The following is a 17,500-nucleotide window of genomic DNA, read 5'->3' as shown; positions in this document are numbered from 1 at the left end:
GGCAAGACGCGGGCTGTGGGAACTGTCGACGAACACAGCTGGGGTTCATTGGTTGAGATGGAGGTCATAATCTGTGTCTACAGTTGCACAGGAAAGGGAGGAGAGGGGAAGAGAGGGGAGGGGCTGTAATGGTGCCGGAGGTGGACAGGTCAGTGAGTGGGTGGGGTGTTAGGTGTCCATCTGCCCCCGCCTCACTCCACACCCTCCACCCCTCCACCCCCACCACCTTCTTCTCTGCCCCCTCCCTGCTGCAGCAGTGGTTCGATCCTTCCTCTCAGCTGCACAAAATTACCCTTTGAGCAGCACTCTGAGCTCCCTATTATCCCGCCATCTAATCCCGGGCTCTTTACGAGCTCACTGCCCACTGCTAGACCATACATAATCCCTCCTCTACAATAATGCCCAGACCACAGGGGACTAGATGAGGTTGCATTCTTAAAAGCCCCCCCCCCCCCATCCCTGGTCCATGCCACTGCAGCCAGGCTTGCCACTAAAGCTCACAGCGGCTGTGTCAACATCGGATGCCGGAGCCGGACACGGAAGGAGTGGTGTGCGCGTGGGCTTTTGGCTTTTTCGGAAAATCGTTTTCATGGGGAAAAATACACTCGCCTTTGTTGTCTAATGAGCTGCAAAAAGAGCTGCAACGCTGTTATCCCTTCTGCCATTTTGGGAGGAGGTGAAAAGTTTAAGGTTGGAGTGCGAGTGGAGTGATGTAGGGCTGCCATGGGGGATTCATTTGGAGGATAAGGAGCTGTGCGGTTAAAAGACTGTGACTGGAAGTCCATCAGCAGGGAGTGGAAAGTCCCCTGACCCCAGAATCATTTGGAACCGCTCGACACAACACAACAAGAGCCAATGGAGGGCCTCGCACATCTAAATTTAGGGAGCACAAGACGTCCAAAAAAGCTTTGAGTCTGGCATCAGACAGATGTTTGGCCAGAGGGTCATTCAGAACCCTCTCTGAATATTGGGTAACACAACTGAGCCTGTCCATCTGGACCACTTTTGCTGACAGCATTTTAGCACCCAGCTCGTGCTCATCTGGGCTGTAGGGTGAGGTCACGTGGGTAGATTTTTTTTTATGGCAAGTAGAAGAACACACACACACAAAAAAAAAAAATACTTGAGGGAGCCTCTACCTCCAATCAATTTCTCCCTGGTAACAGCAGTCATCAAATTAGATTTGTGTTGTTAGAGCTGATTACAAGCACTCCTCATACAAATCTATAGTGCTTTGTGCCCTGGGTAAAATTGAGCTGGCCAGGAAAAACAGGGGAAAGGGAACAACGGGAGGAAACAGTGATCGACTAGAGGGAGGTGTGCGGGTCGATGGAGCTGTGGGACAGAGTGTGATATGTTTCACTGATCATTTCTCTCTGGCTTCATTCCCATGAATATCATCAATCCCAGTCACTCTGACATCCATATCGAGGATGTGCACAAGGTAGTTGCATGAATAGGCAAACTGCTATACCAGCACACACACGCACACACACACACACACACACACACACACACACACACACACACACACACACACACACACACAATAGACATAAAGAACACATACATGTACATGGAAACACACAAACACAGATACATAGTTTTTCATTTACCCAACCATATCATTTGAAAAAATGAACAAAGTAAACACTGTTATGCCCGCAAGACTAAGATTCTAAGAGAAGGTTGTTGATATTTCAGCTCAACAGCTGATGAAATCACATCCCGAGCACCTCAAGCAATCTGTTGTTGACTGGAACAAAGCTAGAACCGTTTACACACACCGTTCACAAATCAGAATAATTATTCATTTGAATCTTATATCAATTAGTCTCTCATGTTTAGAATTAGAGTTTAAAAGTTTAAAATGTTCTCCAAAATGAAATGTGCTTTATTTAAGATATGCAGGAATGTGTCTTTTGTTCTAGTGTCTAACATCTGATTATTGCCTTTGTGCCAGTCTGCAAGGTCAAAGAGTGATTGTTTTCATCTCCATCTTTGCAAAGATATGTTTGTCATGAGAATACTTCTAATTCAGACAAGTTGGTAAAATCTGCAAACCTCCCTCTCTCCCTCTGTGTGCACAGCTGAAAGAATACAAGCTTTGTTTCCTGAATGATTACGATTGCCTGGCTGTGCCTCAAACTGCGTGATATCAAAATTACCATCATCACAAATCTATGGAATTGTCAGAGGCTATTTACTGAATTAGACAAAAACAGTATTTGATTAGAATTGTGGACTTCACCCTAATGACAGCTGAAATAATATGTCACTTAGCTCTTACAAAATACATGTAAATTAGTCTCTAAAATCCTCTGCTGAGTGACATGCTATAATGCGCCCATTTTGCTAGAAGACGTTAGAAAACAAACTCACCCAGTCTTGGCAAAATTAGTCCAGTAGGTCATGACCACGGCGCTGAGCATGATGTCGTTCTTGGAGAAGTTGCAAGGGAACAGGTCAGTGGGGCCGATCATTGGGATGCCGAACACGTAGGGCACCTCGTCTCCATGGGCCGCGTCCGACCAGGCAGGCTTCATCAGGCTCTGGCAGTGGTGGTAGAAGGCATAGAAGTAGGTCGGTGAGCCGTAGCGCGCGTGCAGGTCGGCCGTCACCACCGAGGGCTCCACCCACTGGTGGTCGGTGAAGAGCGCCACCAGCGTCTTGCGGCGCGTCTCCGGGTTGTCCCGGTCAGCCCAGTCCGTGTACATGAACTTGATGGTCTCGCGCAGCGTGTCCTTGCCCTCCGGGTAGCCGTACAGGCTGTCCACAAAGTCCGAGACGGAGAAGTCAAAGTCGTTGCCCGACACGCCGTCCTCCGAGTCCACCACGTTCTCCACGAAGCGCAGGCCCTCGCCCTGGTTGACGCCCAGCATGATGTCATAGTTGAGGAACTCGCCCTGCTCCATCAGGATCTCGGGGTCGTCGGGGATCACGTCGCCGTCGATCACCGGGCCGAATGCCACGTGGTAGCGCGCCGGCTGGATGTCCTGCTCCACCAGCTCGCGGGCACTCTTCTTCCTCAGGCAGTCAACCATGTCCATGGTGTCCAGCACGTTGCAGCCCACCTTCTCCGCCAGCATGCGCGTGTACTTGACGGGCTGGTAGTTGACGGCCCAGCTTGACAGGGCAGAGCCGCTCTGGATGATGGCCCTCTGGAAGAGCCCTGAAGCCGAGACAAAAAGGACACAGAAAAGAAAAGACGGTGAAGGTCCGATTCCTGAGGAAGTTATTTTGGGGCAGTTGTGAAACCACAGCACACCAAGTTATAGCTTTGTTTTATGTCGGCAGCTGTTGCTTGTGTGACTAAATGACAAAGTTCCCATCTACCTGCCAAAATATATGTATAATACAGGTGCATGAGGATAGTAATGTGAAGTAATATTTGCTGATCATCAGCACAGCAATCTGACAAAACAGCAGCCCAGATGGCCATGCATAGAAAAATATAGGACAGATATTACAGAATGTCATGTGTAATCATGTGGATGTAAAGGACCAGATGCAACACGTACAGTTTCATTACGTAAAAGCTTGCATACTGTACACACTGTAAATGTTGAAAGAAAAACTCTCCGTGTGTAGGGAACTCGTGTGGGAGACAGACATGTGCCAGTAGTAGGCATGTTACCCCCCCCCCCCCCCCCCCCCCCCCCTATTGATTCTCCTGCTATGAGCCTGTAATGGTGCTTTAATAGGACTCTGTGGCCAGACTTGTCTTTCTCTCCCACACGCTTGCTTTTGCTACAAACAACAGTGAAAGCTGCTACACTGTGCATAGGTACAACGCAGTGCATGCATTATGCCTGCAGCTGATATGCCTCTTCATATCTGAAGATCTCATATCTTGAAGCCACTCACTTTGACACATGTGAAGTAACACTGCAATGAGCTCCCATGTTATTGCAGAGAACAAGAGAACTCACGTGCACACTATATCTTATGAAAAAACAGATAAGCTAAGCAGCTTTAACATAAAAACAACAAATAATAATAGTCAATTACAAAACAAAACAATTCAGTAATAATAGTCATTTAATTTGCAACCCACACACCAAGTAATGATCCTGAGAACGTACGTGCACACGATGCTCATTTTAGTCCGTCTTGACAGGGCATCACACACTAATAAACACTGATTCTCATAATGCGCTGCAACAGCCATGTTGGCTCATTTTCAGCATCAGTCCCTGAGCAGGTGCAGTGAAGAAACAACAATCGTGTTTACAAAAGGTGCACACAAGACTACGTTAAACAACAAAGGAGGCAAAACATACCGCAGGGCGCACCTCACTGTATACAAAATACACAATTTGTGCTGTGACTGTCCTTGCTCAGCCATTCAACACACATTCAGTACACAATGTCACCCCTCGTGTTCCTTTCACACCTCTGCAGTAAAAATGAGAGGTGCTTTCATGTCCGCTCCTTCAAGTTTAGTGCCTTGTCCTACTCCAGCAATCACCTCATTTGACACAATTGATCTGTCCTCTTGTTTTGCTATAATGGACCGCTGCGCACGGCTCTGTGTTTACACACTTCTGCAGATTGCTCACTGCTCAGAAGACAGCTCCTCTGAGGTCAGGAGATTGGAAAGAGAGATTGTGGCGACCTGTCCTGATTTTTTCCCTCCACCCAAAGAGCTATATTTGCTATACCACATGCAACTAACAGCGCTTGAGCGAGCTCTCGGTGCCACTGCGATGACTATCAGCATGCTCCTTATGTCCATGTAGGACATCGCTGGGCGATTGGGATCTGAGGATGTGTTCCGTGTTCCGTGTTCCGTGTTTCTTTTTTCTCTCTTCCCTCCTCCTTCTGAGGGCGAGTAGAAAACGAGGGAGCGGGCGGCAGGCCGTTCGGCCGGGCTGTTTGGAGCGGCTCCACAAACAGGGCCGCTCCGCAGGACAGCGGCCAGTCCCCCAGCGAGAGGAAGCAGATGTCAAGGATGGCTCCGCTCTTGAAAGCATTACCAGGGGTGGCTGGGAGATGAAAGATGGCCGCCCCGGGGCCGAAAAGCCGTGGCATAATCCTGCCCCTTTTGCCTTTAATGGCTGAGCTGTGCCCCCACCACCACCACCCAACATCAATGCAAGCCAACTGCACTTGCAACCAGGCAAAACCCCAGAACTCGGGGTTTGCCGAGACTTTTAGCCCAGAATTCCACTGCATGACCAGATACAGTACACAGGCTCCCCGTTCAGTTGGTGGCATCCTCCAATGACATCCTGAGAAGTTCACAGCCAAAAGGGGGGTTTGTGTTTGTCTAAATCGCCTTTTTATCTCACCCCCAGAAATCCTTTGTTGTCTTATTCCTGCCAAGCAAATGAACTTTGCCTTGGTTTTGGCCCCTCTCCTACGGACGCTGACCAGCCAGATGGCTCACAGTTGAAGCCAGAAAATGCCCAACACACAATAAGATTTGCCACATGCCCAAGCAGCATGGGGGTTGAAACATGACTAAGTGTTTACTATTGTTTAATGTTATCATGGAAAAAAACAGACAGAAAAAAAAGCTAAACACAAGCTTTCACTATGCCAACAGATATACTCATATGGAATGATGGAAGAGATGAACTTGATTGCGATGAGAGGCTTTTGAATTTTACTGCAATAATTTCAGTTGAATTTTAGGTCTTGTTGTCACTGTTGTATTTTGGGTGACTGATAGAACCAGTCAAAAATGAAAAACTGTGATGTCCTATAATCCTGTGTAACTATCATTATTAAGCCTCTCTTTTTGCCATGTTTGGTGGATCAGTGAGATAGCCACTTAATTGGAGAACCAAATGATTCTGAAGGGAATCATTCCAAGTTCAAGGGAAACAGTTCACAGACTCAATCCTGGAGCAATTTAATCTCCACTATAGGTTGGCAGTCTGGAGTGACATTGATCTATCCTGGGGTTTGTTTTTGCTTTATGGCGGAAACAGATAGCACCGACTCTATCTAACTATGCTTGACGCGAGAGCCTGGCACCTAAACAGTGAGCATATCCATCACAGAGCAGCTTTAGTGGCAGATTGAGGTCATTGTGAATTATGACAGGGGCTCGGAGGTAATCATTCATTTGGCCCCACTCAAACGCCGCTCTTCTGTGCTTTGTCGACCTCGACCGCCTGCCCCTCTCAAGACACTAGTTAAATGCCTGCATAGCAGATGCTCCGATTGGTGCAAGCAGGGGATAACTCACTACAGATATAAAAACACTGACCTTGTGCCTTGACCAGCGCCACAACAATGGCTCCCTCACTCCGGGTGGAGGGGAAGACTGGGGTGAGGAGATTACCACCTCTTCACACTGCACTATAGCCTCCCTGAGCCACAGATTACAGCCTAAACCTGTCAGGCCAACAGCAAGCACAGAACTATGACCCCCTCGAATCAATTTCACGATTGTGTGATTCGATCTGTTTGTGGGGGCTCCTACCCTCTTTGATTGGAACAGGGAGGACACCCAGGCTACTATGTTTGCCGTGGGTGGCGAGTGGATGGAGTGGATAGTCACGTGATCTGAATCAAGGCTGCCGCCTATCCTTGTGTGTGTTTTTTCCCCCACAATGCATGTGTTCTGAAGCTCTGTACTGGGATTCGCTAGACGACTGTTATGGAGATGATCTACGAAATGCAGACAGACCAGCCCACGTCAAAAAGAACAAACGACATATAGAGGAGTTAACCTTCCCCGTCCTTCAACACCTTCCCAAATCAATGCGATCACTCTTACATTTCCGCTGGGACTTGCTATCCGGGCCACTATTGTGTCCATCATCTCCACATTACTCTTCAAAGTGCGAGTGGAGGAGCGATTTTCTGGTTATCTCTGCCTTTTTTTTCGTAACCGACGTTCCCAGGGAGCTCATTTTCGAGCGGTATGATATTCCGGCAGTCCATAATGTAAGCGGGCAGCGGCGTGTCATGAGACTGGTTCCGCTGAGCCTCTGGCAGGCGGCCTCTGGAGAGATAGCGGAGCGTGCGGGGCCGCGGCGGTGACGCGGGGGCCTGGTAAGCTCCGGCTCTCCAGAGCCGGGCCCACTACACCGGCTCTCCCACAGCCGATTAGTCCTTCAGAGGCATCGCCGTCGCCAGGGCGCTAGCATGAGCAGCAGCAGCAGCAGCAGTGCACTCGAGGCTCCCTCCCCTCAGTCATCTTACCCACACAGCCATTAAATCCCTCAAGTCTTACTAGAGCTGCCTGCAAAATGGGGTGTGTGGGATAATGTGTGTGTGTGTGTGTGTGTGTGTGAGTGTGTGGGCTTGAGTATGAATGTGTGAGGGTGTGTGAGGTTTGTTCAGGTGTGTGTGTGTGTGTGTGTGTGTGTATGTCCGTGTGTGTGTGCAAGTGAAAGTGTAAGTGGGTGTTAGTGTATGCATTTGTCTGTGTATGTGCATGTTTTGTGTGTGTGTGTGTATGTGTGTGTGTGTGTGTGTGTGTGTGTGGGTATGTGTGTGTGAAAGGTATTCCTCTGCAGGATCGTGTCTCATTACAGAGTCATTATAGCACCCTTGCTTTTCACGACACCACTGGGTCTTTTTATGCTAATTTCCATTTTGCATCTCATTGTGGTGCGAGGAGGATACCGAGGCGGCAGAAGCAGTGTGGATGTGTCACACACCCATGAGAGCGCTCGCCTCCTCTCCGTTCCAAAGTCTCTTCCTGTCAGCCCGTGGGCCGCGCACTTTCTGATGTCACTTCCTGTCAGCGCTTCAGCTGTGCGAGAGACTGTAGGTCAAAAACAGAGAGGCGGCTTCGATCCCCCACTTCAAGACAGCGTGACTCGAAACAGCGCGGTATCCATAGTTACAGTACATTGCAGGATCATACATGTGATATAGCACATTGTCAGTCAGCGTGGCAGGCTGTGTATTAGCATGGATCTGAGATTCATTCCTTTCCTAGACAGCAGTCAGGCAGTCAGTCTTGCAAGAAGACTGTGTCTGCAAGACCTCCGTGCTATTTCCTCTGGAAAGACTATAATATCCTTGTTTTTCCAGTGTGTTATTAAGACTTCCCATTTAGATTACAGCCTTGCCAGATTCGAATCGATTCCGCTGGTATTACAAAGAAATTGCAGACCCCCTTTTGAAAGCGGTGACAGTGCCATAGACTATCAGGCTCTGGCTGCTCTCTCTGGGACTGAGGGAGGCGAGCCTGCTGGTGGAATGAGCCGGGGGATTAAGCAACAGCTGACGTGCTCTCTCCCACCACACATGCTTTAGCATGGACAATGAAACCTGACATCAGATGGCCCAAATAGGTCAGCACACACATCTGAATCGTTGTAAACACACAAGCATGCTGTGCTGGCCGGCCGCTGATTGCTAGTTGCAGGTTTGCGAGGGACTGCATGTTTACTCTGCACAGCACGGCATACATACACACACACACATGCACACACACACACACACACACACACACACAAATACACAGGTGTTCACCGGGGATTATGCATTAAAAAATGCTCTTTTCTGAGAGCAAGCTCATGTTGGAAATAATGCTTTCAAATGCCTTTATGCACATTTACTGCACACATGCTAACACACATTAGCACGGGCACACATTAGCACGGGCACACATTAGCACGGGCACACATTAGCACGGGCACACATTAGCACGGGCACACATAGGAGCCTTTCATGCTGCTAGCTGCATATTATCTCACCGACTCCATCCACTAAGAAGCTATTGCACAGGCACAGCTGTTGAAAGTCACTTGGACTTTAATGGCATCCATATCTAAGCGTGCACACACACACACACACACACAATATGCCTCTGAGGCCGTTCGTCCATCCTGGCCCCCTTCATTTGAGTCTCTCTCTATTTCTCTCTCTCTCCTACTCTCTATCTCTCCTTCTCTCTCTTTCTCTTTCTTTCCTTCTCTCTCTATTTCTCTCCTTCTCTCTCTCTCTCTCTCTCTCTCTCTCTATCTCTGTCATTCACCCGCTGGCTGGAGCTGAGAGATGGAGCAGCTGCTGGAAGCCGCAGCCTTGGCCAGATAAGCAGGGTCCGTGGGGGGAAAGCGCGGCCAGGCTAAAAATGACCTGATCGACAGAGCAGAGGTTCCAGGATCGATGGGCGCCTTGGACCCCGCGAGTGTGATATCTCCCACTAATCACAGTGTGACAACCACAAGTCAATAGTGGCGGCACACACACACACACACACACACACAGACACACACAGACACACACACACACACACACACACACACGCGCATACACACATATACACAGATGCCACAGAAACAGGACCACAACCACATCATACTCTCACAGGTAAGTATGTAGTTGATCAGTACCAAACAGACAGACAGACAGACAGACAGACAGACAGACAGACACACACACACACACACACACACACACACACACACACACACACACACACCTCACCACCCCCGCTCCACTCCTCTCCACTGACTCCATGCCAACTCCGCTTTAATCACCTATCCACACCTTCACCTTCTCCTCATCCTCACCCTCCGACACCACCCCCTCCTCCTGCCCGCAGGGCATCTCTGCCAACCCTGCCTGGGCAAGACTCCTTTCTGTGACTGGCTGCTGCGGTGATGGAGGTGGAGGTGGCGGTGGAGGTAGCGGCGCACGTAGCCCTGACGCTAAGGACACTTGAGTGCGAGGAAGCCTCGCTCTCCTCCAGCACAGCACTGCGGGAGCTCAGCCTCCTCCTCGGCTCCTCTCCTGCACTCTAAAGCGTAATGACAGAGACACGCAGATGGACACGATAGCGCTCCACATCGCACCAAGGTGCCACTAAGGCGTGACTCGTGCCTATCTTCTGATTACGGGGAGGTGGGTGGGGTGGGGAGTGGGATGTGCCTGTCTGTGTTTATATTTGTATTTGTATTTGTGTTGTGTGTGTGTGTGTGTGTGTCTGTGTGTGTGTGTGTGTGTGTGTGTGTGTGTGTGTGTGTGTGTGTGTGTGTGTGTGTGTGTGTGTGTGTGTGTGTGGGTTATCACTGTTTATCTCGGTGTCGACGTCTACGTGCGCTCGTGCCCCTAATCTCATTAGATGCAACACCCGTTCAAATGTTTTCCGATTTTCTCCAGCACTTCACACACAAATGGATTCGCGCAGTGTGCAGAGTATAAATTATTTCCTCTGTTTACTCAGATGCAGACAGGCACGCACACACACACACACACACACACACACACACACACCAAGAATCGGGCAATGGCAGGGTGGGGTGGTGTGGAGTGGAGGATGAAAAAATGACACAGACACATGCAGCTGCATCGGCCCCAGCAGCTCCATCAGCCCCAGCTGGGTTGACACGAGGACAGCAGCCTCATCCCTTCCCCCTATTTCTGTCCAAATTAGACACCCACCATCTCCCCGATGACCCAAGCACGAACACATCCTGCGAAAGGAATTCAGAGAAGAAAACGGGAAAAAAACAAAACATGTACGGTTTCTTAAGCAGCGTGCTGTGTGAGCTTGAGTCCAATTTTGTGAGAGGGAAGACTGAGGCAGAGGAAGAGAGGTAGAGATGGAGGAAGAGGAAGAGAGAGAGATGGAGGAATGGAGGAAGAGGAAGAGAGGTAGAGATGGAGGAAGAGGAAGAGAGGTAGAGATGGAGGAAGAGAGGTAGAGATGGAGGAAGAGGAAGAGAGGTAGAGATGGAGGAAGAGGAAGAGAGGTAGAGATGGAGGAAGAGAGGTAGAGATGGAGGAAGAGGAAGAGAGGTAGAGATGGAGGAAGAGGAAGAGAGGTAGAGATGGAGGAAGAGGAAGAGAGGTAGAAATGGAGGAAGAGGAAGAGAGAGAAAGGCAGAGACAGAGGAAGAGGCAGCGGTGGCAGAAATCTACAGTTGTGCACAAATACAGCAATTCAGCCATGAAATGCGAAAGGATGGAAGGCTTCTATTCTGGGCTGAGCCACAGCTCTGACAGCCAGATGGGACAGAGCATCACAGAGTTAGCTGCTAAGAAACACCCCCCTCCCCTGCCTCTCCCACACACACACACTCTCCCACACATACATACACACTCCCCCACATCCCCCTTGTACACTGGGCAGTTAAATTTGTGACAGACAAATTATCAGAAGCACACAAACGCCGGAGGGGATTTCAAGGAAACAACTGCAGGAATGACCACAGAGGGATGCCCAAGTGCATGAGAGAGGAAGACAGAGGAGAGAGAGAGAGAGAGAGAGAGAGAGAGAGAGAGAGAGAGAGAGAAAGAGAAAGGGAGGGGGAGAGGGAGGGAGTGAGAAAAAAGACAGGAGGAGAGGCAGTGAGGGAAGGTAGAGGGGGAGGCAAGGGAAGGCAAAAAAGCAAATCTCTGTTTCTCAAGCGAGCTTACAGTGAATGCATTCACTTATTTATTTCATTGTGGCCTAGGGAATTGTGCAGGAATATTCAACATTGTAAGTAAAGGCAGGTAAACTGAACGTAGTCAATAAGCAAATACTACATCCCAGTGGCTGTTGAAATGCAACACTTTTCAATACTATTTATGAGTGCATAGCAAACACAAATACATCCCAAAACACAGATAAACACACACACAGAGGCACAGGCTTACTTTTAGTGAGAGGTAGAAACACACACACACACACACACACACACACACACACACACACACGTGTGCGCTGACAGAACGAGAGAGAGAGAGAGAGAGAGAGAGAGAGAGAGAGAGAGAGAGAGAGAGAGAGAGAGAGTAAATGGCAAACACATCTCTAGGCAGGCGCTCTCCCACTCATGTACCACGAGATGCAGAGAGAAATACCTTTGGGCCATTGCTGCTGTTCTTTCTCTCACACACAACCACCACTCTCATGTTTGCGCATGCGCAAACACACACACACACACACACACACACACACAAGTCACACTCCCACTCAGCCACCCATGCATACACTCGACTCATCCTCATTAGGCACCACATGCAGTGAGCACAGGATACTGCAGCCCTCTCCCTCCCTCCCTCCCTTCTAGCTGAGAATAGCACTGTTACAACACATCTTATTTTAGCGAGCTGGGGAAAAAATTGCCTCTGAAATAGACTCATGCTCGAGTCGACGTGCGAAACATCAGACCAGCATCACATTCCTTGAAATAACGTTTAAAAATGGATCCTCTCTCTCTCCCTCTCTCTCTCTCTTTCCATCCCTCTCTCTCTTCTCCTCATTCTCATATGCATAATTGCCCCACCAGGCTGAGAAGGAAGAAGGGTCGGAGATCCGTGTTCAGGTTTGGGGGCAGTGGGATGGGGGGGGGTATGTGCTTGTGCATTAAGAGGCAAATGTTTGATTTCTGAACAAACATTCCTCCCTGTGGGACGCAGATTGGTGGCGTTAGCCCTGGCCACACGGGGACGTCTCTGGGTCCACTTAGCAGACCCTGGCTGCAGTGATAACAGGCCCCGGGGGGCAGAGCACACACATGTTCCCACTAATTCGAGCGGACACACTATACAAACAGCAGCCCAAAATAGGCGCGCTGCCTTCGCTCACTGCCACACATTAGAGATGGAGAGGGAAGCACAATGGCAGGGAGAGTGGGATTGCACCGTTATCCCTTTCCGTCTTGTGTGGAATCATCCCCTGCTGTGGAAGCAGCCTGGCTTTACCACAAGCAGAGAGGACACACACACACACACACACACACACACACACACACCACACACACACACACACACACACACACACGCGCAGGAACCCAGGCACAGACACACAAACACACAAAGGTACCTCCATACACACATAAACCTACATACACACACACACACCTTTATCTTATTGACAGTGTACAGCACAAAGGTGTCTGTGTGTGTATTTATGTTGGGGGGACAAGTAAGTATAAGTATACATACTCTTTTGATCCCTTGAGGGACATTTGCTCTCTGCATTTATCCCAATCCATGAATTAGTGAAACACACTCAGCACACAGTGAAGCACACACTAATCCCGGCGCAGTGAGCTGCCTGCAACAACAGCGGCGCTCGGGGAGCAGTGAGGGGTTAGGTGCCTTGCTCAAGGGCACTTCAGCCGCTTTCTACTGGTCGGGGTTCGAACCGGCAACCCTCCGGTCACAAGTCTGAAGCGCTAACCAGTAGGCCACGGCTGATGGCCACGGCTGACAGTGTGTATTCTTAACAATTAAGTATAAGTATATGAGGCAGAACTAAATCAAATGGAAATTGTACAGTCCAAACAGTATTAGCATTAATAATGTACCTGAATGGCTTGTTTGTCCTTGGGCCTATTACCATATATTGTATGTAATTAGATGAGGAGACAGTATATACTATCTATATATACTGTAGATAGAGCACTACACTGTAATATGTAATGTGAGCTTTGGGGTTTGGTGATAAAAGAGCGTGCCTGAAGAAAGCACCGAAAGTCAGGGCTCTTAATATTCTGCACTGAGTGCCATTGTCCCTTGGGAGTATTCACAGCAGGCCAAGGCTTTGCGTGTGGAAAAAAATGCTCTGAATGCTGAAATGGACTTGCTGCAGCTCCAAACATCTCAGTGTCACTGGTGAGTCACAGTGCAATTTCATCATCCTGTTGTGTTGCTGTACAAACAGCCCTGTTTTAATTTAACGTTATGGCATGTTAGATTTTCAATTAAATTCAAAGCCATTGCTGAAATTCCACTCAGCTTTAAAAAATAAAACTTGCCCTATATGTGCCAGAGAAATGGTGTGACATTCTGCCTCATTATCTGGCTAAGTTATGTAGCTGTAACTACTCTCTTCACTCTTCACAGTGGAACATGGATTGGAGATTACATCATTGCTATTGATTTTTCATAAAACCAGAACAGTCCTCTTTGGTGACTCTGAAAGGAATAGCATTCCCTCGCCCCATAACAGGCCATGGTTGAATTACTCAGGCTTTATTGGAGATGCACGGCTCTTGGCCTGTGCTCTCTCACGGCACCATCAACATATGGATATCACCCCCATGCCTTCCGCTGTGTATCACATCCCAAGGCGTCTGGAAAATCAATGCAGATGAGCTGAATTGAACTGAACGCCTCATAACCGACAAAAGGCTAACAGGCTAAAGCTAACCCACCAAATCTGGACGGGAGCCCCTGAGGCACTTACAGCATGTGTCAATATTTGACATTTATGCTGGCTCTGTCTGTGTGCTCTGAGCCATCTACCAGGCTCTATTAGTATGCCTCAGAGAGGAGGGGGTGGGTGGGGAGCGCAGCTCATTGCTGTGGCATCTGGGAATGGGCATGTGCTTTATCGACGGACAGGGCCTGCCCCCTTCCTCATCCATCATCCTTTAGTGGGAAGCTGAGCAACACACAGTGCTGCTGCTGCTGCTGGTGACAGTGGCAGCTAGCAGCTAGCAGCAGCCACATGCTAGCACCCAATAAATCACACAACAAAATCCTGCACGCTGTGTGTGTGTGTGTGTGTGTGTGTGTGTGTTTTAAAGCTGATTTCCTTGAAAGCAGGCTCTCTTTGCCAGAGATAATTCCACCGCACTAAGCTTGTCGGTCAACATGACGAAATCAGCGTTTCTCGCCAAATGTACACGGACCTTATGGACAAACATCATGGGACTGGAGCCCCGCTTCACGCACTGGGGGGGGGGGGCCAGCTGCCGCTCCTGCCCCATCGCACTCTCCAACAGGGAAGTGTTCCCAGGGCAACCATAAAAGCCCTGGACGCCAGTATCGACTCCACCAGAGTGAGCACTGCCCCTCACGTCCACACCATCTTTTCAGCTCGAGTATAATATTTGAACAGCCTTTGAAAACGACGGCATTCCAAAATGAGAGATAATAGCGTATCATTTTAGCTACCCTCGCATGGATAATTGGGAGCAGATTGATAATGTCAGGATCATAATGACCGTATAATGAATATTTATTACTTCAGTCGTATTTTGAGACTTTTCTTATTAATGCCTCCAGGCGAGGAGCAAATCCCTCGTGACACTTTTGGAGGGCCTCTCCATCGCCAGCCACATTCAAGGTTTATTCTGCTCTCCTGTTTATCACAACTTTGCCAAAAGGCCACAGACACGGTATTACGTTGAATGTCACTCCACTTGTCTTGGTTTCCCCGAACAAGTCTATTGCATTTCCCTTCGCTGTGGAGTCGGCGCCCGCAAAAGGGCGAATACCTCAAGGAGCTCAAGTGATTACAGCCCCCTGTGCGACACTGAGAGATCTCCGCACACAACCACGAGGAGGCCGACAGAGGAGAGTTTAACGCGGTGGCTAACGTGAAACGCGTCTCAGGTAGCCGGAGCGCGGAGTTTTCCCGAGTCGTGGTGTGCACAGCGGCACGTCCACTCCACGCCGAGGCCACGCGAGGAGAGGGGAGGGCAGAGGCGGGCTCGGAGCTCATGCACAATAGTGGCCTTTCTGCCTCGCCGATCACAGCCCCGATCATCAGCCTTTCACAGCCAAAAACCCCACCGCCAGTGGGAGGGAAGAAACGGGAGGAAAAAATGATTATCGCTGGAAGGAAAAAGAGAACGAAAGAGTGAGATAGAAGTGGGGGCCAGGGGGAGGGACGATGGGGAGTTTGTTTGCTCGCTCTCTCTCTCTCTCTCTCTCTCTCTCTCTTTCCCTCTCTCCGTTTCTGTCCCCTCCTGTGATGGCAGGCAGACGGGAGGCCTGGAGTGAACGCTTCATTCGGCCACACCCTCTGTCCCTCTGCCGCTGCTGTCATCAGTGCCAGTGGGCACACAGCTGCAGCCACGCGGCTTCCCCCCAGAGTCCCAGCGGAGGCACCGCGCAGTCAGAGAGGAGGCAGAGGCCGCGCAGCTGAGCTAAGTCTGGGCACGCGCACACACACACACACACACACACACACACACAGACACACACACACACACACACACACACACACACACACACACACACACACACACCAGCCTGAGCCCAACCCACAAGGGTCTCTGTGTGCTATTTTTTACCGCACACTTTTTTTGTTTGTTTTTTTATTTTTATTTATTTTAGTAACAACGCCGGGGTTTCTGGCTCAGCAGAAACAAGGTGAGATTCCTTTTTAACAATGGGGAAAACAAATGGGAAACATAACCTGTTTTCAATCCCTCATTAACCAAGCGTGGAAACTGGCCACAGCACACAACACAGTTGAGCTGTGAAGTGTAGCCCATTACCACGGAGACGTCAAGAGGCTAGTTCAATTACCACGTGTCATCATCGGCATAATTGTGAGAATCGGTCACAAAATGTTTGACCTCTCTGAAACAGCGGAATGAAAACAAACAATTCATCTTCATCTTGATGGGAAACGCGGTGTACTGCGGGACGTGCCGTGATAGTCATGCATGCCGAGCACCGCGGTGTGTGCGAAAACCGCTCCTTCGGCTCGTGCTGGAGCCTGATTGCTTTTGACATCGAGTTATGAACTCTGCTTTTGGTTCTCATCAAATTAAAGCCGCACGGTCTTTAATGCTCCGACAGTTCAACATTGCGGCGCCCCGGAGTAAAAGCCAGTCAAAACAGACGATTTGACCTTCTCATGTGGGACGCGCGTGCGCCAAACACAGAACAACTGTTGTTTCTGGGGAGAGCCTATTACCTTTGCCGTCTAGGCTTTTACGTGTGACCTGATATATAACCAGGAGAAATCAATACCTTACTGGTGAGCTGACAAAAAAAAAACCTCGGCCCTCCCTCCACCCAGGCCTGGTCAAGGTGAGGTAATTTAGGGGCTCTGGTGAGGGTCAAGCTGGCGCCGGGAGTGTCGGCTAATGGCCACCGCTGGGAGAGCCGCAGTCGCCCCACTTCCCATCAAGAAGCAGGCGTCTAATGAGGATTATATTAGCAGCCCAGGGATGGCGCCGGCAGTAAGGCATACGGCGGAGGCTGGGTAACAACACCACCGGTTAGCAAACAGATGTTCCTTCTGTGCTGGCTCCAGTCGCGGCTAATGAAGCCTTTACCAATTTGCGGGAGTTCCGGGGACACGGGGGAGCACCCGCAACTGTCTGGCAGGGACCCGCGTCTGTCGGCGCGGAGCGTACGCCGCTCGCACAGACACGCACAGAGGTGTGCACGCCAGACACTGAGAGGGGAATCGCTGGGGCTGTTTTAACAAGGAGAAAGTGGCTGTTTGTTTCTCTCTGGCACACTAAAGCACAGCGTGCCGGAAGAGAGCAACACCTGGGCCCTGGGGTATTCCTGTGGTCAGCAGAGTGCTAAGCTGAGATGAACTTTCCTTGGAAAAAAGACTAGTTTCAAGTCTTCTGCCTTCTGAAAATAAACAAAATAAGACTATTGCTACTGCTACTACTACAAAACTACTACTAATAATAATAATAATAACCCTGTATTAAATGTTTTCAACTAATTGTGTAAATTATTTCATACTACTAGTATTACAGATGCTAAAGGAGCAACACTCTAAAAACGACATCTTCTTGATGGTTACTTGGCTTTGTGGAAAGCAATCCATACAGTATATCCAAATGCTAAAATGTGACTTCCTAATCTAACAAAAACAATCCACTGCATA

The 17,500-nt window shown here is 49.4% G+C and overlaps 1 protein-coding gene across 3 annotated transcripts in view; it reads right to left on the bottom strand.

Moving 5' to 3' along the window:
• Positions 1 to 17,500, bottom strand: part of nlgn3a (neuroligin 3a) — a 111,627-nt gene that overhangs the window by 6,563 nt on the left and 87,564 nt on the right. For all 3 annotated transcript variants that reach the window (XM_048231228.1, XM_048231229.1, XM_048231230.1), the window contains one exon: positions 2,383 to 3,172. In XM_048231228.1, coding sequence (XP_048087185.1) covers positions 2,383 to 3,172 — 790 coding nt within the window. The remainder of the gene's footprint in view (positions 1 to 2,382; positions 3,173 to 17,500) is intronic.

This window comes from Alosa alosa, chromosome 21 (assembly GCF_017589495.1).
Source record: "Alosa alosa isolate M-15738 ecotype Scorff River chromosome 21, AALO_Geno_1.1, whole genome shotgun sequence".
NCBI lineage: Eukaryota > Metazoa > Chordata > Actinopteri > Clupeiformes > Clupeidae > Alosa > Alosa alosa.
This window is presented reverse-complemented; position numbering and strand designations above follow the sequence as displayed.